Genomic DNA, 26,549 nt, shown 5'->3' on the forward strand with positions numbered 1-26,549 from the left:
TACAGCCTCCACAAGAAGGCAGCTCATGGCAACCCTGAAACCAGCCTGCAGAGGGGCACCAAAAGCAATGCTTGTCTCAGGGCTCGCCCTACATGCTGGCACAGACCCGTAGGAAAACCACGTTAGGATGTTGAGAAGAGCACGGTGTGAGCGGTGAGGGCAACTCAAGCTCAGCAGCCCTGTGTTTGAAAGGCAGCACTTTGGTGCTATTCCCACTCCCAAAGCATCCAGGACGGTTATTTACAATTTCCCTGAGGCAGGCTATAAATCCAAGCATAACTAGCAAGCCTGACATGGTGTAAGAGGATCCCTGTGGCACGCTTATTACCTTTGCAGGCTATACAGGCCTACAGAGTTTGATTCTGCAGAGTAGCTTTGCAAACTTCAGCTAATGACTCTTTCTAGCCGATCAAACTTTCCATTTTGTATTGTTCTGCTTGGGGCAGCCAAGTGGGAATTCTGGGGACACGAAGCTCCGGCGGAAGAAATCAAGACCATTAACAGAAAGGAAATAGGGGCCATGAAATAGAAGATGACTCCACAGAGGAGTGCAATGGAGTGGTATGGGCTCTGGCAGAAACAGAAGAAAATAATCTAAAATTCAGAGAAAGCCTAACAAATTACGACTACTAATGAGTAAAAAAAGAAAACCGAAGAAAAAGTAACAAAAACAACAAAAAAAATCATGTTCCTCCCATTCTCTTAAGGCTCTAGGGATTAATTCTTTCCCAATACTCTACACCAAGATGACAACACTTTTTATTTTTTTAATGATAATATTTAATACAGAAATTCCCACTTCCCTCACCTCCCTAGCCAAAAGATCTCCCAGGGGTGCAGGGACATTTTTTTTTCTTACTTCTATAAAATTGCACTGATGTTCATACTGCAGCTAATTTCATACATCTCTCCTAACACCTACTAGCTCTATTCGAACATTGCCTATGCAGACAGATGCCCGCTTGCAATGGACATACACATGCAGCGGATACAGCAAACATTTCAATTACAGGGGGGAAATCAGATTCAAGTCCTTGATCTGAATGAAGCAGAGCATGGACTAACCAGCATCTCCCATTTGCTGAACAAAAGCCTAGGCTGGCAAACTACTGTTGGGCTACTCTTCAGTGACACATGCACTCTCTCTCAGGTCTCCAAAGGTCCATAACGAACCTTTTGCTTAGATGGCTTAAAAATAACAAGAAAAAACAACCAACTGACCAACCAACCAGGACAAACATACTCCATTGGGCAGTGGAAAATCCCAACTAGCTTAAGTTCCAGCTGAATATCCACACGTAATGGCTGCCCTAGCACAGGAAGATCTTTCTTCATGGCCAAGACCATGATCAGCATTAGAAGTTGACTATGCAGCAGGACAGCAGGGAGGAGGTTTGATGCTAGTTCTGCTTCAACAACAACCTGGTCTGCTTCAGTTTCTTCCACCCTACTAAGATCTCTAGGGCCACTAAGTGAAATGGATAAGCAAGTTTCGCTACCACTTTCTACAATGGGGAAAAAAAATAAAAAAGAGGAGGAAAAAAAAAAGATGTCTTCAGTAGTAGTCTTACTTTTTGATGAAAAATTCTTACTAGAGGTTACATGACCAAAGACAAGGAGGTGGAAGAAAAAAAAGTAAACCTATCTACTATGAAGAAGTACAATACAGAGCAAGCCCTTGTGTATTCTAGTCAGGCTGATTTCCCCTCAGTGACGTCTAAAACCAAAACAAATACAAATATTAAGCTCTACAAGAGCTTAATAGTAGAAAGCACTCCATGCAGAGCAAGGATACAGTGCTAAATCTTGATGGGCTAGACACCAGATACAGTAGGAAGTGAATAAAATTTTATGAAGATCTGTATAGCAAGTCCCAGGATATATTTAGGTAATACTTCTCCAGAGCCATAATAAAGAGGGGGAAATGTTGTATTTTCCTCAGCTGGTGTGCTACCTGTTAATCACAAACAGCAAAGGAAGTGCAAGCGGACAGAGCTCCCTGGAGCACATCCAAGTGACACAGACGGGGCTGCTGGCACTGCACACGGACCCTCTGAGGGCAAGGCCTCCAGAAGGGGCTTCCAACTGTTTTGGCGACAAGTTTACCAGGCATCTCCCCCAAAATACTATGATCACAAAGACATTTCTCATAAGATTTCCTTCAAGTTTATCTCAGTTGTTCCCCCCTCAACCTACCACCTTGAAAAAATCAAAAAAAAGAACAACAAAGAAACAAAGAGCCTTGATAAAATGACTTCAGCCTCCTCACGTATTTTTGATGTACTTTATGATCAAAGGCAGGGACAAGGGGTTTCTTGGCCACACTTAACAGGAGAATTTCTGAAACAGTGCCAGAATATGTATGGCTAGAGACAGGGAAAGCAGGGAGTTTCCTACTGAGCTCAGTACTGCATAGTGAAATCCACAACCGTTACAGCCATGACTCAGATGTTTTCTAGGTTTACGTAACAGCAAACAATACCCCAAACATTTTATAATTTTCTTTTTAAACAGGCCCTCAAACCACTTCACAGACTGCTCTGTAGCAAGAGATAGCTGCAAAAATCCCTACTTGGTCACTGAAACTCAGGCTAAAGTTTTTTCAGTGCAAACAATTCTGCTTTTGTTTGCTTGGAGGAAAGCAGGAAGCCCCAGAACAGCAAGCAACGTACTCAGTAAATACACATTTGGATGGGTGATGAAGGCATACTCACGCAGTGCGTACAGGGAGAGGACTATTCCAGCCAGGCAAAACCCCTCAAAAAACCTGAGTGTGCTGAACATTGTCACGTTCACTGAGAGTGCCACAGTCAGTCCAAATATCAAAATGAATATGACAGAGAAGAGCAGTACAGGCCGTCGACCAACCCTAAAAATAAGGAAGTAAGGAGAAACGGTGTTAAAAGTCAGAATGGACATAATGCTCCAGCATTACAAAGAGGGGCAGAAGTCATGCAATCCCTTCCAAGTATTGCCACCCATTTTTCAAGCTTGTTCCTTTTTTTTTTTTTTGACTTATTTTTTAACTAAAAATCAATTAATTCCTCAGTCAACTTCGCATTGACAAGTTCACTTCAGGTGGAATTAAGCAGGGCCAGCATATGATTTATTACTGTTTGACTTCAATTTCTATTACGGCTTGACATCAACTGCAAAACACCAATAGTGAACAAGGAAACTTCTAAGAACTACAGTAGGGTCATAAACAAGTTTCTTGAAGATCAAAAACACCTTCTCAGAGCTTTCTGTAGCAGCGGAGATAGGTGTATGATATGTTAGAAGATATGGTATATTATTATTTCTCCACAGCCTACAACCACAGAGCTTACAGCAGGTCTCTTCTTCCCAATAGATGTGTGCTTACCAACCTCATCTGCAAGAGAAGCACGCTCAAAAAACCACTTTTCTTTGCCTTGTTATTAAGGACAAGCCTAACAAACAGGGACCAAGTGTAAAACAGGGTTTGTGCCACTTCCCTGAGCCTCATAGAGCTGACAGCAATGCTTGTAGGAAAGTAGTGAATTCCCCTCACATCCCCACAGCAGCTGCAGAGACCCACAAAACGAGCCCGACTGGAGGAGGAAAACAACAACAAAATCAAAAAACACTCTGCAGCTACCAGTGGCAGCGTGGGCACGAGGATCTGCAGCCCTCCTGGGCAGGAAGGATTTTCAGCTGCAAGCCATAGCTGCACATGCTGGTGTGGCATTGATGAGAAGAGGAATTACACTGCCCCTGAACACGGGGCACCTGCTGCACAGTTCGGCTCTTATGTAAAAGGAATATGAGGCTTTTGCATATCTCACATGCTCGGTGTTTATAATTCCCCTTTCCCCCCCCCTCCTCTTCCTGTGCAACGCAGATGATCTGAAGCACCAGAGCACGCTGCTATTTTTAAGCAAGAATTGGATCGTTATGTGGAGATTTCCAAAATTTTTCAACTTGTCAACTCCCACAAGATTTCCAGTGGAACCGAGGATTCCTTTCAGCCAGCTCCATATGCCACTTCCACAAAGAATATATGAACTTGCTTTTCGTAGGCAGCTTTCACAGACCCATTCAAAGCAGTCTGTCAGCTGCAAGCCAGCCATCAGGTTGAATGTCAGCACAATAAAGAGCATTTAAACCTCACAACCTAATCCAGTTCCACATACCGCAGCATTTCTATTCAATTATTTCAGCAGACTGTCACCAGCAGCTGTAAAATGTATTATATATATGCATTCACAATTAAAAATTTGGATTTGAAAAATTTGGAACAATGAATTAGGAAGCAAACGGCTGGAAAGGAGACATCATTTTTGATGCTTTTGGGAACTGGAAAAACACACCAGTATGTGTAGCATCACCTACACTTAAAGTCACACCTCAGATGATGATGCTGGGGGCTCCTTTGGATGAGGACATGTTTTTCCAGCTGCAGCATCAGCTGTGGGGCACCTCACCAAGACTTAACTCACTGGCATCAAGCATTGGATGGTTTTAAAACAGCAAGTACTAAGTGGCAAGCTGGAGGCAGCGAGGTCAGGGCAGAAGGTTCTTCACAAACCCAGCTCGCAGGGGATGAGCCTTGCTCGCTGCACCACTCGGGGTGGGAACACAGTGTTATTTCCTCAGCGATATGCAACGTGCCAGGAACATGCTGGACACTGAGGTAGCTACTGCTGCCTGGGCTTCGCATGGTGTATTTATAGGGTGCACGGCACTTGGACACGGAGGGGAATTACCTCATACCAAACCTTGAATACAAAAACTGCAAGCTCTTATCAGGGATCTGCGCAGACTTTCACATCCCTATTTTCATAGCAGTCAAGCTGTAATTCATACTAATTAGTATTTGTGGAAGCATTTTGTGGATGAAAGGCATTAATGCAAGCACTCAGAATTAGGAACTTAATTCTCTTCACAAGCCTGACCTGCCATTTCCTGATGTTGATTAAAAAAGGCCCCACTGCTTTGCAGCCATCAGCTCCCTTCCTCCCCCTCTCTTTACTCGAGGTTATGCATCATTAGGACTTGGAATTTCTTCTGCATTATACAAATTATGCAAATTAATGTTTGCTGCTAACGAAGAATCAGGAGATCCTCCTGGGCTTGTGAAAGCCCTCTCAGGCCAGGCAAGCCCCCCAGTACCTCCTCATAGAGACAAACCTAGCATCCCTCCTCACCCAGAGATGGTTTTCCTCAGAAATCAAAACTCCAGGGCAGCTATCAGCTGCATTGTTGGTGATCCGGCAGTGTTTTGACAGGATGTTGTCTTAGAATATCTAAAATCCTTTTATGTGTAGACAGAGTTATCTGACTAACACTACATGGCAATGCTTGTGAGAAATTAAAACATACACAATCTCCCTTGTAAAACAGCCCCAGGATACTATCTGCTGCCATCCATGCTATTCCAGAGGGAGATTTCTATGCCACAACAGTCTCAGCCTACGCTGCATACTATTAGCTGTATCAGATGCAGAATTTTGCCTGCACAGGTAAATAACGAGGGATACAAGCATCCACAGGCTTCTGAAGAACCTGTAACCCACACAGCACTATGTGCAGATGCATCAAGCAGATACTCCCAGCATCACCAGAGATGCAGGGGAAAGGCAAATGCTTCGAGGACAAGACCCACACGTATGCACCTTGCCACCCTGAGAAGACTAAGTTCTGCTCCTTCAGTTGATCAAATTGTTCTTCCTGTGCTATTCTTTGCAGGTTTTCTGTCAGTTTTGGGACTTGAATTGGCACAAAGGCTCCAAGGAGTACCAGGGCGGGTGCAAAGCAGCACTGGACCAGGCAGTGCGAGGCAGAGGTTTCCTCAGCAGGATGCCACATGGCCACCAAGACCCTTCCACAGACCTCTCAGCTACCCATGTTGAGAGCAGGCAAAAGTGCCAGCAGTGCTCTGCCTGTCAAACAAATAACTTACACAGGCTTTGAGTAAAAAAAAAAAAAAAATAAATAATTTGCAGACCTCCTTCTTCCTATAGATTTGCCACAGAGCTACCTAAGTATATACACCTACCGTATTTTGAACAGACCACAGACCAGTTTGCATAAGCAAATTGTCTTAATGCACATTACATCTTGATAACATGCAGCTTTAAAAACCTTTCAAAAAGGAAAAATAAAGCCCCAAACCCTACTGGCTCAAAAATGAAAAATAAAAATACCCCAAAGCCTCTTCTGATTACCTACACTGGATAGTGGTATGAAATTAAATGAAAACAGATTTTTTAAAGATTATAACACTTTAATATATTAATCTGCCCAATCTTGCCTGCTCTTGTTTTGGACTGACATAGTTTTTATTTTTATTTTAATTTTACAAGCACAATCCCCTTTGTACCTGTTTCTCCACACCACCCTCCATCCTAGAGGAAACTCAAACTGTGATTAAATTGTAAAGTAAATCCTTGTTTAGGTCCTCTTTTAGCAGCCCCAAATACACCTAGCAGCCTGTGAGAGGGTCCAACAAGCACACGTGGTAGAGCAAGCTACAAAATTGGGAAAGATGGATGGGAGCACAGGATGCTCCTCCTTTTAGTGGCAGAGAGCTATTAAACCGCTTACTGCATCTCTCTCTTGAAGACAGTGCCTTGGGCAACAAGATGTTCACTTATTTGTGACTTATTTGTCAATTACAGCAGCATTTCCCTAACTTGGCAATAAGTCTGCTTTCTCCACATGGATTCCTTTTTAGGAAAACTAAGAGATCCCTCATTCAGTTCCCTGCTACACTTTCTACACACTGTTAGAGCCCTGTTTTACCGCAGTGCTTTAATCAATTTCAATTGTATTTCGTCATGCATGTTCCCTACTTCACCGAAAAGTTGTGATTCCTCACTTGCCTGAAAACTTTTAATGACTGCTCAAGAACCGAGATGTAATTTTGCTACAAAAGTTTGAGACGTATTACTGCACAGCTGCAGGGGGCCTCTTCTCTGCCCACTGACTGACAGGTTGCCTATTACGGAAATCTGAAAAAGCGCCAGTGACTCCTTCCTTTCCTGGTTTAGTGAATGGTGAAAGAGTTAACTTGGGGCTACTTAAAGCAACAACTTTGGCAACTGTACTGGAAGCCACATCACAGAGCTATTGTTTCAGATGCTGCAAGTTTCCATTGAAATCACTTGAGCCAGGCATTAATTTTTTTTCCCCTTTTTCTGCACTACAAGGCGCTCTCCTGAAATAAAAATTGAACTCTCAGAACAACCAGGGCATCTGATAATGTTTTTACTACTGTAATTTAAGGAACTGCACTCTGTGCTTTTAAATCTAATACCCCAATATTAGTGGCACGTAAGTCAGCGATTCCTTAACACTACAATCAACACATTTGCTTAACAAGAAGTTTAAAAATAGAACAAAGGAAAAGTTTACAAAAAAAAAAACAACAGCATTCTACCACCTCTAGAAGAGACTGTGTAAGCACAAGGTTGACATTACACTGGTCTCCTTTATTCAATCAATGCCACTTTCAATTTCTTTTGGCCTCATCTCCCGACTTAAAAACCAAAAATAAACACTAACCAAAGGCATCACTTACATAATTAGAAAATACTTAATTCTGTATGAGCACTACAGCTGTAATAAATTGTGTCAGCAGGAAATAACTAAGTCAACTATCAAATAGCTTATTTTCCTGTTACTTACCTTGGTGCAAATTACTTGGTTCAAGCAATTAACATACAGTTCTAAACCGTTTGTTCATCACGCTCCTTTCAGGACATGAAAATCATTACGCAAAGGTTCTTTATGAATATGAAGTAGATAAAAATCTAAAAAATATTTAATAGTGGCATTCACTTACAGTTATACTAGCATTAAAAGATTTTTCACTTACCAGTCTGCTATACATCCTGTTATTAAGTGGCCGAAGATTAATCCTACCAGTAGGGAGAATTTCGCAATGTGGACTTTCCAAGCCGAGTCACAAACAAGATCCCACTGGAAGAAAGACAGATAAACCAAAATAAATCAAGCTATCCTCAGATGCATTTAAACATACTATCACAGGTGTAGACCTCCTTGCAAGCTTCAGTCCTAGAACAAGTGCATGGGAATGGCAGAGAAAAAGTTTTCCCTCTTGAGTCAAGCCCCGATCCCACAAAGTATGTGAAAAGACTCATTTATCAGGCCCTTATTAACAGAAAGGGAATACTCAATGCTTAAGTCTCCTCCCTCTTCAGGCCACCCGAGTTTAGATGCTTCGGGGAGCATTTCCAGCTTTGGTATTGCTGATGTAACTGTGGTATATCACTGTAATGCCCCCGATATCTGCTGCCAGACAGCTTGAGAGGACATTCTGCTATTGGCCTACTTGGCACCACTTGAAGACACCAGGAAAAGCAGCTGCTTTACCACAGACACCAGTGGCTGCTAGTTTCAGGCTCCCATCAGCAAAGCATCAAGATGCTTTTGCTTTCAGAAAAGCATCTGAAAGTGGTGGAAGGTGATGAAGACTAATGGCATGACTTGTCAGGCCAGGTCTGAAAAGCCAGGTCCTGGTATCAAGCCAGAGAGCCTCAGGACAGCAGCCCCCATCACAGCTTGCAGATCAGTCAGGGCCTAAACACCAAGACTATCCCTGACAATGAAACCACCCTTTGTGTCCAAAGGAACAATGGATGGACCATTCCAGGAAGCCCGCCCTTCCCAAGAGAAGGGCAGGAACAACAAGGTCTCTAGCAAGGCTTCCCTAACCTCCAAGATGTTTTCCTCCTAGACATCAGACTGAGCCTCAGGGGAGCCAGGCTGCATTCCTGGCTTAAGACTAACACCCTCATTGCCCTCAGACATATAACTTAGTCTCTCTTGTGTGTGAAGCGTGGATAGTACCATCATACCCTTGAATAAATGTAGAAGATGTGTTTGCTCGTGGTTTGTGAAGTGTTCAAATATTGATGGCAACAGGAGCCATACACATTTTCTGAACAAGTAAGTGCAGCTAACTTTGGAGAGTCAACTACTCCAGAACTGAAACTTCACAGAATAAATGGCTGTGCATGTAAGGTAATAGTAGTGGCTGTCCCAACAGCAGTCACTGAAGTTTCTTGGCCAAAGATGCAAAATTAAAACATGCAATTTGTTTTAAAAAGTCAGGTGCAACTTCAAAAGAAAGCTTCCCTCAAAGAGCTTAATTAGGTGCACTGCAGTGTTAGGTATTTTCATGACATACAGCCCTTCCATAAATAAGGCAGCTCTGACTCATCCATCTGGTTCAACATCACGGAAGACATCTTCCTCAGAATACACCATCTCACCAAGAAGTGTAGCACTACTGCGGCCAAAAGAAACGTGCTGACTTTCGGCAAACATTCTGGCTCAGGCTTTTAGTTTTAATTAAATGTATTTTTGAGTTCTTTGCTGTTCTGACTTGTAGAAGTTGGGACATACACTTCTGATCCTCTACACCATTCTGCAAGCCACAGATTAATGATACTAAGGAACAAGAAGCAAGTGGTATGAGTGTTTTTCCCACTGAGTAGCTATGAACTATTTGCAACAAGCAGCTCAGCAAGGCAATGAGAATTGCTCTCCGAAGCTCTTGACTTCTCGGAAGTATTTAGTGAGTGGGAGAAATGCAATTCCTAATATTTACAATTATAGAACCAACCTCTAGCTCACAAGGAAAATACCTGTCCAGGCTAGCCATAATCAAAACAAAATTCAGGAGGCACCTCTGAGCTCCAGGCAGGCTTTCAAATGCTCTGGGCTTTTTTTCACAATCCAGAAGGTCTGTACAGTGATTAGAAATGAGAAATCACTTTTGAACGTAGAGTAGAAATTAAGCATATTAAAAATAGTCAGATTTATACACAAACACTTTTTAAAAGGCAAGCACTGCAAGTTGCTCATTGTTACGTTATTGCAGTCAGAGGAGCTGTAATGCCATCCAAGTACAAGGAAAACAAATAAAGCAGATATATCCTGGTGTCTGTCCATCTGCACAGCCAGCCGCTGCTGGCCCTCATGCGGAGCCTGGGCAGGGAACGTGCAGTGCTGGGTCACGCTCAGGTGAAGGTTCATGGCTGGAGGAGCCTGAGCCTCATGTTGTGAAATTTCAGGCCGGGACAACATGGCAGACACCGAGCTGTCCACTTTGGCACACAGAGCAAGAGTTTGAAAGCAGAAGAAAAGTTTAACTCCCAGCAGGCCCTTCAGCAGTGCCCCGAGCAGGCCCACTCCCTCCGATAAGCTATCCGGGAACCACACGTCTGTTTGTTTTCAAGGCTCTTGCCCAACCCCTCAGCCCCTCTGAAAACAAAACCATCCATTTCTGTGCAAATCCTGTGTCTGACCACTTGCTGCCTTCAGCTGAAGGCTTATTCTGCAGTCCAGCATAAACCTACCAGGTATACAAAACAGGCACCAAACACAGGTTTGAGGTTTTAGCCTCAGCTTTCAGAGCTGCACGATGGGGTTGTGAAGTAGGAACTGCTATACGGCGCTGATACTGCCTTGCGGGGCAGAGCGGGCCTGCTCGATGTCCACCCAGGTGGCACGGCCATGCCCAGCACCGCAGCAGCTCCTGCTGCGAGCACCAGCAGTTTTGTTCCACAAACAGGACGACCAGGTTTGCTCCACAGAGAAAACCCTCACAGGTTCCCATCTTGCAGCACGCTGGGACAGGCAGTGCTGCTGACAGTTCAAGTGGCGCTCCAAGTAAATCTGCACCAGGAGATTGTTTTGGCCAGAGTCTAGACAGTAATCCCTATCACCTCTTACAAAAGGTAGATTAACGCGTTACGAGCAGTGAGACCAGAAAATCCTGTAGCTGCTCTGGCAGAATCCCCCGGCATCCCATTTGGGAGTTACCAGCTCCCAGCCTGAAGGAAGGGTGCTGCTAAATTTACAGTGATCCCTGGGTCTTCTCTTTCTTTCTGTCCTCTCTCCAGCCTCCTAATGCAAGAGATCTGATAGAGTGATGTACAGAGGCGATAGGTTATGCTTAAAAATATAATCCACTATGCAAAACATGGAGAGGGATCTCAAAAAAAGCTTTTTCTGTACCAGTACAGCAATGTGGAGAATTTGCCACCTATGCAGATGTGCAATACATTGCAAGTGTTTTTTTCATGTTGTGACAACGCTTTTTGTCAAAGCCTAAGAAGTCACACCTTCAGGATCCTAATGTTTAATTGATCTCAGTGAGTCACTACCCGTGCTGTGAGTCACTGTGCTTCAAACCAGAAGTCAAGCTGGGGGACTATTTGAAACATGCTTCAGAAGACATATGGCAAAAATTAATGCACTCGAAATGTAACCATCCTGTGCCTTCCTCGCAAGAGATGGAAATCTGGGCAGGGCTCATGCAGCGAGTCAGGATTCGTAGTGAAGTTAAGGCAAAAGTTTTACCTAAAATGCAAATTTAAAGTCTGCTGCATGTCACTTTATCTTGACCCTTAGAGAAAAGGTTCCACTTTGAGATCCCTGGCCTCTAAAGGGCATGTATGCCTGACAGGGCAGCCCCAAATCTCTCCTGGGGAGAAGCCCCATGTTCCCCTGAGTGTTGCATGGCAGTTTTGAAACCTGTAAGTGGCAATAAGAATCGATCGCTTGTCACACATATGATGGTCCACATATGATGGGTCTCTTTCTTTGTTCTTCTCCTTCCCGATTCATCATTTCATAACCAGACCCTGGCGGTTTTCCCTGCACAGCACTAGAATCCATCTTTTCTCTCCGTTTCTATGTAAGTACCTTGTATAGCCAGAGTTTAAATTTATGATGCCTTCACATTCTCAGAGTATTTTTCAAAAAAAAGAAAAAACCCACAAAGTTATTAAAAAATGCACAAAAAAAAAACAAGCTACACATAAAAACAAAAACAAGAATAAAAAAATTAGAATCAAGTGATGTTTTTCATACAATATATATTACAAAAAAGCAAAACCATATCCAGGTCCTTATTCCTTGAAGAAAAGCTCCAAGTGAGCAGACCAAGCACTACCAGAAAACCAGTGCGTGCACAAAAAAAAAAACAAAATACAGAGAAGTAGGATAGTCAGTTCTACCATAAGATACCTATCTCTAACGCCTTTCCCAGTACTCAACAACCAGAGCAATGCTCACAGTCACAGCCACTGGAAGGAACCATGACAAGACTCCCCTCCAGGCTGCTGTAGGACAGTGCTCCTCTCCTCCCCATCTCAGCCCCTGGCCAGAAATGACAACCTGGCTGTGTTTATAACGTTAGAGAAAATGTACAAGTCCCAGAAAATGACACAATGCTCAGCTCTACAGAAAATAACTGTGCAGTTATGCCACGCTAAAGAGGCTGCAGGAGAAGCATCCCAGAGAGACACACCAACCCATCTGCAACACAAAATTGGGGTGGTTTTACTGACAGACATTCCTGGAAAACAAAACAAAAACCCATGGGGCCAGCCCCAGCACACTTTCAGCATCTCTCCCTCCTGCCAGCAGTGGCAACGACAGAGCATTTAATCTACTTAATCTTCAAGGCTCAGGGTAGCAATGCTTCTCAGCTGAGCTCACAGCTGGGCAAAGCACTCCCCGGTCCCAAATGCATTTTAAGCATCAATAAAGTGTTCATGTAAACACCTGGCATTTTTGACCAGTACAGGCAGCTGGGTGGAAGTATCAAGAATTTCAAAATGGCAATGCTGGGTACAAAAAATAAACCAAATAATCCTGGAAGACTTCAGAAGAAGAGGCAAAAATAAATAAATTTCTCTTTCTTTGGCCAGCCACACTCAGAAGCAATCGTCTTCCAAAATACATCTTTCCCACTCTTGGGAGGAAATCCCTGCAAAAGCCCTACATTCTTATCAGGCACAACTGGACTTACCTGGAAAAGGTAAGAGCCACTGAAAGCAAACAAAAGAAACAACAAAAAACAAATACGCAGGGAAAAGGAGAACAAAAAAGCCAACAAACCAGCTACTGAGAGGTTTTTGTTATATGTTTTCTTTAAGCACCCGCCCAAAGAAACCAACACCACCTGTGCTGGAATGCCCAAACCCAAGACACAGCAAACAGCTGACTCCCAAGCCATTTTGTTGCCGCATGACACTAGACCTCCAAGCACAAAATACATCTGACTTTCTTCAACTTCACCGTAGGTGGATGCTTTTGTTGAAAATCCTCCAACTAATGCCCGAGTGCTTTGGACTTCGTAAAGATAAATCCTCCCGCTAAAATTTCTACTAAGCAAACACACACTGGTATTTTGAGGGGTTTACAGCTGCCCAAGTTTGCAGGAACTTTTACGTGGGTAGCAGGAAATATATTACTGGTACCACAGCAGCACTTTTTGCACGATTTGAAGAAGAATGTAACTACTTCTGACTGCTGCCACAAAGCCAAGGGTTTTGGGGACACGGAGAGGGGGGCAGAGGGGACAGAGAAAGAGGAGAGGGCGCGTGAGCCAGAGGACACATGCTCAGCAGGCTTCCCAGAAAGATATAATTAGACCATGTGCTGTTGTAGGACAGCAGTTTCGTATACCTATGAAAACAGTTTCCATCCCTGCAAAACAGTACACAACTGCAGACCTCATGGGTTTACCTAACAGTTTCTGAAGTTTAACACAGCTGAAGTTGCTGAAATACATCCTTTGGATAAGCACAACTTAGCTGTGATATTTCCATGTTAAGCTTTGAAGCGTATCTTTTTAAAGCCTGGTATTTCAACCCTAAAACTAAAGCACATGGGACTGGTGCCACGCTATCACGCATCACTATGTGAACACTGATACATAAAACAGCGCTTCCACCTGCTTTGCAAACTTCAGCTCCGTCGCGAAGAAGGAAACCTAGGGCACAGGCTACGTCAAGCTACTCTCAGTCATCGCCCTGTATAATGATTACCCCAGGGTAAACAGGCTGGCCCCGCTACGCCCTGCAAGGTGATAGCAATGACGGGTGCATTCCTGCAGTATCCCCTTGCTCCCCAAACCTTTTGGTCACAGCTCACCTGGGACAGCCATCTCCACACCGTGGTGACACGGCTCCAGCAGCAGCATAATTAAGTTAATCTGGAAATGGCTTTTGGTTACATTTGATTGTTCCGCACTAAAACATGCCTTGCTTCATGCCATAGGCAGAAAAGATTCTCCGAGCTACCCAGCCAGCACATCAGCAGAACCCCAAGATGATAGGATGCCATCTGAAAGAACGCAAAACTAGACCAGTTTCATCTATCATGCAGTTTCACGTTTTAATCAGAAGCAATTAGCTTCTTCTGATCCCAACCTTGCTCTCATCACAGATCTGCTTCTTTTCCCCACTGGGACAGGGAAGAAGGAAGTTTGCTAAGTAAATAATCATCACTAATACGCTAACAATTAAAATATGATTTGTTAATCATATGACAGTCTTGTGAATACTCAACACGATTAAGTCAATTTTCGTAGCTTCCATATACCACCCACTTCTCCACCACTTCTTTTATTTTCAGTAGCAGTTCTCTTTATTCTGAGACATTTTGATCTTCTCCAGCCTTCACCCTACCAAGATTAGTCAACTAACTTCTTTCTCAGCTGATGCGATCTGCTTCACTTTTTCCAACTCCATAACGCCATCCAACATCAAAGCGCCGGGAGATACAGCATCCTGCTTGCAGCTTTCATGGATGCTACATTCATATTCAGAATATTTCCATCTCTCTTCTAGATCTCTGCGCTGTGATTAAGTGTCTTTTCTACATGTGTTCTGACATCATTGGGAAGTCACTGTCGCAAAAACGACTAACTTAAAACCTACTCCTTGCTTTAACCCTTTGGACACACTAACTTCAAACCTACCCCTTTGGACACATGAGAAGTCGAGGCAACATCACCCCCCACTAGCAGTTGCCCAAGTCATACATGGAAAAATGTTTTTCCAGTGCCACCCCTCAGTTTTCAGCTGACGACCACCCTTACGCTGAACAAGGCACCTTCTGGTGGGCCTGGCTTCATGGCCCAGCTAAATAAGAAGTAGAATGAGCTGCCAAATTGGTGTTTTGAACTGGCCTAAACGCTGTAAATAGAAGCCATATGTTTAAAAAACCATACCCGCCCCGCCCCCCCCAAAAAAAAAAAAAAAACCACCCACAACATTTTAGTTAAATATTAACATTCGCTATCATCTGATAATCAAAAACACGTTAACGCTTTGAAGACCAGCATTTTCCAGGACAACACATGCTTAAAACAAACTGCACATAGACAACTTCAAAAGGGCTGGTGTGGCAAAATCCAATTCACACTCTTATTAGGCCTTCTTTTGAAGTGGGGGAAAAGCCTCAAAAATGCCAAGCTTGGGATACAATTCCAAAATGAAGACGAGAACAGGAGATAAGGAGAGGAAGCCTTTCCTCATGAGAAATACTTGCTCAAAGTCACCGTAGATAAAAATTAATTTTGACATGCAGTTATCACCGCTGTAACCCTGCCCGCTCATCATTTGAGGTCTACAGTCACTATAACCCGGGCAAACGGAAAAGAAGAGGGAGAGGAAAAAAGGGTCTGGTATTAATTCAGACTTAACTAAATGTTAGGGGGAAGGAAGAAGGGATAAAAATATGCAGCTTGCTTCACAAATGAAGAGAAGAAACTGGTCTGTCAAGCTTGTATTGTTCATGCAGACAGCATTTTACACAGCCCTGGGAGAGAGAGGGGAGGAAAAGGTCTTACACTGTAATTTACATTCCCTATCCTTAATAATATTTGTAGCTGGGACATTGCGACATTGTAGACACGCTCATGGACTTCGGTCCAGAGGCCGAGAGGAGACTGGGCAGCACCAGAGCATTAACACAGAGACAGCGCTTGAGCCAAAAACGAATTCCTCCAGCCCCATCCAAAACCCCTTTCATGGAACCAGACCACCTGGTGCTGTGAAAACAGTGCACAAGAGTAACTATAAACCACATGCTGCTGGATAACGTGAACATGCTGTTTTCTAGACCTTACAAGTAATGTTCCTGATTCTCCCAACCTCGTTACTTGTGTACCTGAACACGTGCCCCAAAAACTAGTATCAGAATACATTCGTTTATCTGGTCTTTTGTTCTCACATTTCAGTAGGACAACCTGCATTTGGGGCTCTCTCCTAGCTGTAAATTAAAGACAGAATAAAAATCCTAACAAAGCTCTACACTACGTATTGAATTTTCCTCCCGGGGATAAGATGAGAGATTAAAAAAGAAAAGAACTTTCCTTGGCAGTACGGACCTTCACTTATATCATTTAACACACTACCGAGAAGGCTTTCAGGCACTACCACAGTGAGGACAGCATTACATACAGAACGATGGCGTGAGTGGTAAAGATGTCCGTGATGCTGGCAGTCAGACAGAGAAGTACACGCCTTGCACCAGCCTTCTCCATGGGACCCTTGCCCCCAAAAAACCTTTGCCCTTGCCTCTCGTTACCACCTCTCCAGCACAGGCTGCGGCCCCAAGGGCAGCGCTTGCACCACGCTCGCAGGGGAATTCAAACAAGGTCACCTGCTGGCAAAAGCCAACAGAAAATAATCACATTTTTAGAGCCAAGCACACATTTTGGAGTTGAACAGACGGGAGCCCAAGAGACACCACGCTGAGGGAATTCAGCACGGAAACCTCAGCACGGCTGCAAAGTTGCAGGATCTCCTTCCTCAGACAGGATTCTCCCATCTCCTACACGTCACCTACAGCACAGATGATTGCTGCCTTCTCCAGCAAGGCTTCAGCCTCATCTCATTGACCCTACAGTTTCTCAAGGATAACCCCGAGCCAGGAGCACGAGGGGAGGAAGGCATACCAGAGGGCGCGTGCGGTTGTTCCAAGCAGGGATGCCAGGTAGCGTGGAGGGGAAAACGAATGGAAAGAAGCGGGCTGATGGCGAAAACAGAAGACAAAGTACATAAAAGCTTAAATATTTCAGCTTCTTCTAAATTTAGCAGCTCTCTAGAATTCATCTGGAAAGCTCTAATTTAAGGCTTTGCACCACTGATATGGCCAAAGGTTTCTAAGCGAAGGAAAACCACCAGTCTCATGCTATTCCAGGTGTTCATTGAAAACGAACACCTTCACAACTGGCTGGCCTGTAATCCTCATCTCAGCGTTACCATGACAAACAGCGGGACTGGCTCCAAATTAAATGCTTTTCTAAATGCCAGTTCCTCCTCTTTGGAGATTACTTTAAGGAAACCATGATGGTATCTTTCACAATTGCACTCTCGTAGTCAGAGTAAGAAGTAAAACTGCTAGAGCACGTTAGATATTTGGGTTCAAACTGCCTGAACAGTTGGTAAATACACACTGAAGCTTGCATTGCAATTCCTGCCACAGCACAGGCAGGGTTAGTATATGTAAACTGAATGACTGAGATACAGGATCTGCTGGGGAGCGGAAACAAAAACAAACAAAACCCCAACCATTTCAAACATCACATCCATCCCAAATAATAATAATGGAAAAAAAAAAATGCAGTGCTTTCACACGCACACTGAAAATGAGGAATAGGAAAGGCTCAATACCAAGTCTTGGAAAGCTGAGAATGACTTAAAGATACTGTAAGATGGAGCTACCTTCCTAGAGGATTATTATTATTTCCACAAACACCACAAACTATTTACAGTAGGCTGAAATCAGATTCCTGTATCCACGACACTTTATCGTAAAGCTGGTAATAAACATTAACTCTATGTAGGTTCCCTCTAGCGCATAAAATCCATACCAAACAGAAAACCAAGACGACCTCAGACCTGGTGGCAGTATTGGCCTCAACGCAGTCGCTGTTTTCCAGACCAACTGCTTAGAAGTACTTTGGCGTCTACATAACGCCCCCTCAAAAATAAATGAAAGAACGTCTAAGCTCACAAGACACATTTGTTTTCTGGCGAGATCACAGCTGGTTATCTCGCACGCTGGCGTGAGGTAATGTAATGTTTGCAGGTAGACAGAAAACAACTCTGCGCAGCTGCACTGCACCTGGGAACAGGGATGTTGTCACCGAAACACCCGCCACGTCCTGCACGCTGCTCGGCCAGGAACGCACCTTGTTTTAGGGTGGTGTTCATCAGCGCCCCGATAACCAGAACGCTCCATCACCATGCCGTGTGTGAGCAGGCAGGTCCCAGAGCAGCTTCACCAGGATGCATAGGCAGCCCTCCTTGCCCTTTAGCAAGCAGATCCCTCATGCCTGCGAGCACTCAGATTGGCAACCTGTAACTCATTATCAGGTAACTTGTTGAGGGAAGGAAAAAAACTTTGGGAATCTCTCCCATAGTAGAGGAAGCCATAAAAAAACAGTTGTAGAAATTTGCCCTGGACCGCCAATGTTTTTGTCTATGTTTGATCATGTGGATTTGTTGACCTCTTCAGTACCTGTTTGGAACAGAGGTGGTCATTTCAAAGCCTTGTCTGAAAGAAATTTACATCAGTCCTCCTGCTTGATGCAAGAATCTGCTTTGCAGGTCCCTTCACCCCCTTGAACCTGTAAAACGGAAGCAAGAGCATGGGCAATACACTAGTTTTGATCTTGCTGCTTCTGACCCAACTACTGCACTGGGTACAATAACTCTGGGGTTTAATTATCTGGGACCAAGTAGAAGCTAGTCAGCCATGAACCAACACTGACAAGAAAAATCCTGGTGGTTGCAGGAAAAAAAGAGAAGCATCAGCATTTCTGAAGTCTTTTCTGATGCCAGCCAGCTATGGGATACGCAGAAGAGAACAAAGACTTCCTCCCATTTGTGCCTGGAAAGGGTGGCACAGCTCTGATTTTCATAGAAGGGCTGGGGTTGGAAGGGACCTCTGGAGGTCACCTGGTCCAACCCCCTGCTCAGACAGGAACACCTGGAGGAGGTTGCCCAGGACCATGCCCACATGGCTTTTGAACAGCCTCAAGAAGGGAGGGTCCACAACCTCTCTGGGCAACCTATGCCAGTGCTTTGTCACCCTTCCTTTTGGGAAGGACCTCGTCAGTGATCCCTCTGAATTAATAACTGCATTCCGAAAGTGCACTTGAAATGCACACCTACCCCCCTTCTCCAAGAAATACCACCCTATAAGCAGTGCCAAATTCATCTCTGCTGTTATCACAAAGATTTTTGTGTTGTAACATTCCTGGTTACTGGCAGGTACCTGCAATAATCCCGTGAGACACCATCACAGCCCAGGGCAGGTGTCACCATGCAGAGCCATTTCACTTCATTAATCCAACAGAAAACCCAGGGAAAAAAAAGACAGTATTTAAAAATCTGCCAGGTTAGCAAGCTATATGAGCTGAAGACCAGTCCAGAAAAATGCCAGAACTGCCAAAAAGGGAAGAGAAGCTGGTAGGACAAAGACATACCTTTGCAGGGGCAAATAGCATCATGTCGCTGCCTGAACCGATCCATGTCCACACCAAGACAGCACTGCTCCATGCTCACTGCTGGGCAGCATCACCCCTGGGCCACAAGGGAGGAGGGGAGGTCTCCTGAATTATGCTCCCCTTGTTATTTTTCGGTGGGTATCTGTGTATACAATTAGCTGGAGGCTCAGCCAAACTGGAACGAGAAAGATCGAACCAGCGGCAGATAGGTAAAATCACGGCATGTTACTTGGGAAAGAAGATGACTCAACCCAAACCAAGTGGGAAGTTAAGAGCCAAGAGGAACAGCATTGCAGCAAAACAAGGCATCTGGAGCAGAGAAGCAGCCACAACAGGAATTCCCGTGTGACCAGACATGAAGTATTATTACATAATTGTTCTGGGTGATTAAAAAGCAGCCTCCAACTAACCACTTCTCCCTACACCGCTGCCGAGAGCTGGGGTGATCTGGAACGGCACAAGCGTGTGCGGAAGGGATGATGTGCTACCATCCGCTGCGATTTAATCAAGCCTCAGCTGCTGCCCATTGCCAGCTCTCAGTGTCCATTATACAGATCCACGTTCAGAAGAACAAACCATACCACCACGTAATGCTGTTCAACGCAGCAGAGAAGTCACCCTAGCAATGGAGGGGAAAAACAACCACTGCCAGCCCCATAACTAAGAGCTTCCATGAAAACTTTGCCCCAAGATTACAGCCGGCTTTGCAGACAGAAGATTCGGACATTAAAGAGGTTGACAAGAGAGTTAGAGAAGACCCTGCTGAACACACCCCAACTTCCTGCTATGTTCTACAACCATATATGCTTTGTCGTGATTATGTCGCTTTTTACATTCATGCTAGTAATTCATCTGGACCGTCATTCTGCAAATAAGTAAAAGGAGACCTCAAAAAAAAGAAAAAGGGGGAATATTTCTCAGCATCCATCCTCTGGACAGTGGTGAGACACACAGCCCATTTAAATGATTTTCTTTAACTAGCTTTTTGCCCCAAGGCTAGTTCAGGATATGCATCTCACAAGTGATGGAGCTGCACTCTTTCTAGAGTGATGTGATAACGGTGATGATGTGACAAAGAATAGATGAAAACCCTCACAGAAACGCTTAGCGGTGAAAAAGCCTTACAAGTGAATTCTCCTGGAGAACATATCCTCGAGATATTTATGTACGAACCACGCTCAGGTCCAAGATTTATGCACCAAGCCAGGCCACGAGCTCAGATCTGTGATTTACCACGGCCACCGGAATTCCTGTGGTTGCGTTACACATCTGACCTCTTCGCTGTATGTATTTCGACAGCATTAAATAATGAGCAGCACGTCTTTTATTACCGTTCCCGGTCCCAGTGAGTGGCAGCACTATAAAAAGCAACGCTCCCCGTGACTCAGCCCAGGAGGGCAGGGCCGCTCACCGAGGCGCATGCGAGGCCACCTCCGGCCCTGGCCACCAGCCCGGCAGGAGAAGGGCTGGAGGTGGCCAGGTCTCGACTCAATGAACCCCAAGTGTGACGCAGGAACGGGTGCTGGGAAAGGGATAGCTGAAAAAACGGGGATGGAGAGACGGCATCTGAGGAAGCCTCCATCAGATGGGTCAAGGAGGCTGTGGAGACAGCAAAACCCGTCGTAGTTTAGGGCCTGCTCCCGAGGTACGTGAAATGCCGCTGTCCCCGGTTCATTGACGGAAGGCGGAGCAGGAAATACACTTCGCGCTAAATAACCGCGCTCATTTCATTGTTTTTGAAGAAAAGCATCCATCGGAGATTAGCTTGGGCCGCTGAGGACGAGAACACGGGGACTGACCGGCCAAACAGAAGTGCATTTTTTTTTAATATACTTTTGGCTCTCTTTACGATATTTCAATATAACCGCTGGCTACCACACAGATGACTGTATATTAGACTAAGGCAGATTTAATAAAACTCTATTTAGAAAGATGAGAACATTGCATAATCCATTACAGAACTAAATGTATTTTTGAGGGGAGTTAAGGGAGGTCTGAACATCCAGGCTCCTGAATCCATCAACGCGGCCCTTCTGCACAAAGGGCGGTGAGATGCACCCAAGAAGAGGCAGCGGCTACAAGAACTGCTCCCACACTATCGGAGCTCCTGGTGGTTTATGAGAGAGCCTGAATTCGGCTATGCTGATGTTCTGTTTGGGTTTTTCCTCCCTTTCTTCTCTAGGATAAAAACAGACAGCACACCCACCCAGAAAACCCCAAAAGAGAACAAAAACACAAGCTAAGGAGGAATCCTGACCCCGTGAAAACAACCTAATTATAATTATAAGGGATTACAAATCAAAGAGAAAAAGCTGCCAAGTTTCTGGAAGCAAACATACAACAAAAGCTCCACACTGGAAAAAAAAAAAAAAACGTAGCCTCCAAAGATGATTATTATTCTTTCTAGTAGAAAACAAGACAGCAGGGACCACAGCTGTTTATTTATCCATTAAAATTGATCTGCCCTTTACTGTGAGTTCTTCCAAAGAACACTTCTTTATTATTATTATTAAGGAAGTATGCAAGATAGCAAACCAACTCTGCCTTGACCTTCTGTGGTCAACTTGATGACGACCTTCACAAGACTCCCAGCATTTCAAAAAAAAAAAAAAAAATTTTTTTTTAAAACAGCGTGCACTCAAAAGAAATATTTCAAGATGATTTTTTCATGCTCAAGCATCAGTGTTAAGCCCTGCACCATATGAATAGCTCTGTCTCTGGTTATAAACAGAAAAAAATCTGCTTCTCTTAAATGTCAAATTTCATTATGCACTTCTACATCACACACCATTCACATCTACCATGTGCCTGTGTTTTTCTCATGGAAGGAGTGCAGCAGGCTCATGTTGTTTTTTTGTTGTTGTTTTTTTTTTTTTTTTTTTCCTAAAACCATTCTGGGTTTGAGCTTTTGGGGGATTTACCCTGCTTGCTTTTCCAGTGGTGCGCACGCTTTCGAGGGACACAAAGATAAACCAAAATGATTTTCAGTGATTAATACAAGTGCGTGCTGGCTGACCAAGACACAACCACACCAGTCATCTGATTACTGCCGTGCTCCTCGCGCCCAACTAGATAAGCACAGTCACACCACAACACTTTCACGCAGGAAGTAATTTCTGCTGAGCCGGGGGGATTTCAGCCAAAGGGAACTACTTTCCTGGTCTAAGAGTTTCATTTTACGTTTCCAAGAACTACAGCTGTCTGTCAGCACTGACGAGGCCCATTCACAGGTGGCAGAGCTTCCGCGCGGCCGGTAGGATAAGCGAGCTAAGCCTCGCAGGTGAAAAAGCGAGGCGGGATTTTCGCACGCGCTACTCGAGAATACGAAGCAGGGGCAGAAAGCAGCGTGGCCCCCTCACCGGGGATTTTCCCCTTTAGCCATTCCAGTGGGAGAACCACGAAACAGAGCAGCACGCACCTTGTGCCTCGGGAGGTGTACACCTCGCATGAGGCATTTCTCCTTTTTTTCTATGGAAAGAGTTATCGAGACAGCGACTACGAAGCGGGAGAGATTCAGCAGAACTTTCTCCACCACCAGCATCACCACCTCTGCCCAAAAGCAGCCCGGCCGTCGGGTCAGGCTCACGCAGGGAGGAGCGGTGACACGATGGGAGCCCTCCCTGCATCCCTGGCTAGCAGCACCCACACACAACACCTCTGCCACGGGTGGCAGCCCCACGGGGGCGAGCAGCCCCCGGGCAGCCCCTCTCCTCACCTTGCTCACGACGTTTTGGACCAGGCCGGCCCTGATCCGGTAGTGCCACTCGTGGCAGTCGCACTCGCTGGCGTTGCTGGGGGTGGGCAGCGCGGTGGCCGGGGGGAAGATGCCGCTGTGGTTGGCGTGGCCGGGGGGGACCAGGGAGCCGTTCCAGTCGCCCTGCTGCCCGTCCGCCTGCCGGCACCAGAAGTCCGGCTGGTCCAGCAGGAAGGAGTCCGAGAACTTGCTGAAGCCGATGAAGAGGGCCGGCACCCAGGTGAGCAGCACCAGGGTGCGCTGGTACCCGCCGCCCAGCCCCCCGAGGAAGGGCAGCACGGAGCCGTCGTAGTCGAGGAGCAGCGGGCTGCAGGCGGCGGACGACGACGAGGGGGGCGGCGGAGGCGGCGGCACCGCCTGGATCTCGGCCCCGACCCCCAGCCCGGCCCCGGGGGGCGGCCCCGGGGGGGCGGCGGCGGCCCCCGGCACCGAGCCGTTCTCCTCCGGCAGCGGCCGGCCCTCGCGGCGCCGCTCTATCGCCATGCAGCCGCCCGGGGGGGGGGGCTCACATAGGGGGGGCTCCGCGGCAAGCCCCGGCGCCTCCCGGCGAGTCAAAGCGGCCCTCCTCCTCCTCCTCGTCGTCCTCCTCCTCTTCCTCGCACGCACGCCTCGCCGGGGCCAAGGGGAGAGGAAAGGGGGGAGGCGGCGGCGAGCGAGCCCCTCGCCCTGCGGCCCCCAGCGGGCTGCGGCTGCCGGCGGGGCCCCCCCTCGCCGTGCCTGCGCGTCAGGCGGCACTCATCCCAGCTCTCCCTGCCCCCCCCGAGCGGCACCGCCGAAAAGAAAAAGGAAGGAGCCGGCCGGATCCGAGCATGCGATGGGCCGAGGGAGGGGAGGAAAGAAAGAAAAGGAAGAGGGGAAAAAAAAAAAAAAAAAAAAAAAAAAAAGGCACGAGCAAACAAATAATAAAAAAGAAAAAAAAAAAAATCGCCCGGCCACCCCGCGAAGCAAAGCCGGCGACAGCGAGCCGTGCAAAACCGGTGCAGCAAGGCTGTAGGAACACGCCTCCTCTCCCGGTTTGGGTGAGGAGGAGGGAGGGGAGGCAAGGCGAAGGAAGGAGGGGAAGAAAACACCAGCTCCCGCTGCGGCTTCCCCGCTCCCAGCTCAGCTAAAGGTCCCCCCGCGGCCGCGGCGGGGACGGCAGCAGCGGCACCCCCCGGCCCCCCCCCGCGGGCGGCTCGCAGCCCCCCATCCCGCACACCTGGCCCCGCACCTCCGCCGGGGGGGACACCCCCGAGCCCTCTCCCCGCGGCCCGGCGCTGCGGGCAGCCCCCACCTGCCGGCTCGGCACGGCACGGCCCCCCCCCCCCTCGCTCCGCCCTACGCCTCCCCGGGCGGCCGCACCTGCTCCCGGCCCGGCACGGCCCGGCTCGGCTCGGCCCGGCCCCCCGCAGGGAGCCGCCGCCGGGGGCGGGACCGGGAGGGAGCGGGGGCGGCCCCGGGGGGCTCCGCGCCGCCCCCCCCGCGGGCCCAGGGCCGGCGGAGCGGGGCGCGCATGGGTGCCGGGGGCGGTGCGCCGTGCCCAGTGCACTGCGGCTGCGGCTGGGGCGCTGCGAGGGGGGGGAGGAGGAGGAGGAGCGGCCCGGGGGGATGAAGAAGGGGCATGGAGAAGGCTGAGGGGAGAAGGGGGCGTCCCTGAGAGCCGCGGCTGACCCCCCCACCTCCCCTAGCCAGGCCGACTACGCGGTGCAACGCTGGGAAAAAAAAATATATATATGCATATATATAAATGCTAGCACCTCGCCTTAGCTGCAGCGGAGTCGTTTCTGAGGTGTGAAGGTTACTTTCGTGTTAAGCTAAATTCGCTTCAGCACGTAAGTGCCTCAGACTATTTTCATCGCGGAGCACAGCCCGTGCATTACTGAACAGTTATTTATTTAATTTTTATTTTTTTTGAGATAACAGATCAATATGCACTTGTACATATGAACATGGTTAGCGAGCAGAAAATACTTGTGTGCATTAGTAGAGGGTTGGCATCGTTACTGAATATAAATGGAAGAGCAAGTCGGTGGTGGACAGCCATTTACCCGATCCAGTCTCTGCAAGCCAGTTACTGTACACCATTAACTCCTTGCCTGTCCTTCCCTTCAGCTCATTTTCTTGCACAGGACACCAGAAAGGCCACCCCACTGCCACTGGTTCCGGATCCCTTCCATATGGCTTCCCTCAGCCCTGCTCTGCCAGACGCCGGTACCCACAGCCCACCCAGGGGTGTCTCTCACACTTATTTGACCGCTCCTTGCTGAAACAGCCCTGTTACTTTTTCCCAGGGAACTCTCTTCCTTTCTCCCCCCAGCAACTAGCCAGCTGGACGTGCTAGCACGTCCTCACACCACGCTTTCTTCACGCCGACCAGCTGCAGTGCCCCCGGTTGCCCTCTGTTCTCCTCACGCAGCCGAGGCCTTGCCTCGGACCCCCAGCCTGTGTGTGTGCAGGGCCTAACCCTGCCTGCACCACCCCTGCTGCCTCTCGTCGCCTTCCAGTCACGTTTCTGTGGGGTATTTTAAATTCTTATTTCATCCCCGATTAGCGCTGCCAATGGAGGCCACTCAGGATCTCTCCAGGACAGACCCCTTTGGAAACACATCCGTAAGCACCTGTATGTCAGTAAACCAGCGAGAATTGCTGTTTTGGCCATTTTATACCCACTACTCAACATTTTTGCATAAACCAAACTCCTTCATTCATGACCAACTTGAGGTTGCTCCTTTCTTCCGTAACAGGGTCCGTTCGTCTGTTGCCAAAGGAAATTTGGTCAGCTTGACCCAATTTCTTCTTGGCAAGTGTGTGTTAATGGTTACTTATCTCTTTGTGTCCTTCTGCCTGTTTGCCAGCGATTTGCCTGTTTACACTAGGTCCTTTCTGGAAAGAAAATGGCTGTCTGGGCTACGTTTTTTTTTTTTTTTTTTTTTTAATTTTTCAAACAGAGGCCCTGCTCTTGCTCTTTTCCATCAACACGTTCCTTGGTTGTCCTCCCTGAGCTCAACGTTTCCAGCATCGTTTGAGCCACTTCTCTCAGCTCCCTTGCCTGAAGCCCAGCCAGCCAGTTGATTTGAGCACCTCTAAATTACCCAAATGCTCTCGCACCTTGTTCTTTCCTAGTCAGGGCTGAAATCCTTTTCCTTTGTCATTGATGTGCGCTATGGCAATCACCTGATAACGAGCAACATCTTTTAGCAAAGACTGGTGCTAAAAAGGCATCATCAGGCAACCCAGAGCCTTCTCAGCGTCAGTCAGTAGCTTTCTCTCTCTGATGACTAATCTACTTTCCTTTGACTTCCTCTTACCACTGATGTACTTACTGAACGATTTCTCATGGCTTGCCATGCTCTTGTTGTATTTCTTCCGTCGTCTTTTCTCTGTTTGTCCCTGCATGCTCTTGCTCTCCAGTACTTCTGCACTTATCCTGTAGAAACCTGACCTAGTTTCCCCATGCTTCCTTTTGGGAACTCGTGATTTACCCGGATCGGTTGCTTACTACCCGTC

General features: G+C 46.8%; 1 protein-coding gene across 2 annotated transcripts in view; it reads right to left on the reverse strand.

Moving 5' to 3' along the window:
• Positions 1-23,546, reverse strand: part of SLC22A23 (solute carrier family 22 member 23) — a 97,397-nt gene extending 73,851 nt beyond the window's left edge. For both annotated transcript variants that reach the window (XM_048050209.2, XM_048050208.2), the window contains exons 1-3: positions 23,025-23,546; positions 7,841-7,944; positions 2,715-2,869 (exon numbers count right to left, since the gene is read on the reverse strand). In XM_048050209.2, the coding sequence (XP_047906166.2) occupies positions 2,715-2,869; positions 7,841-7,944; positions 23,025-23,546 (781 nt within the window). The remainder of the gene's footprint in view (positions 1-2,714; positions 2,870-7,840; positions 7,945-23,024) is intronic.
• Between the last annotated feature and the right edge of the window lie 3,003 nt (positions 23,547-26,549).

Source organism: Anser cygnoides, chromosome 2 (genome assembly GCF_040182565.1).
Source record: "Anser cygnoides isolate HZ-2024a breed goose chromosome 2, Taihu_goose_T2T_genome, whole genome shotgun sequence".
NCBI lineage: Eukaryota > Metazoa > Chordata > Aves > Anseriformes > Anatidae > Anser > Anser cygnoides.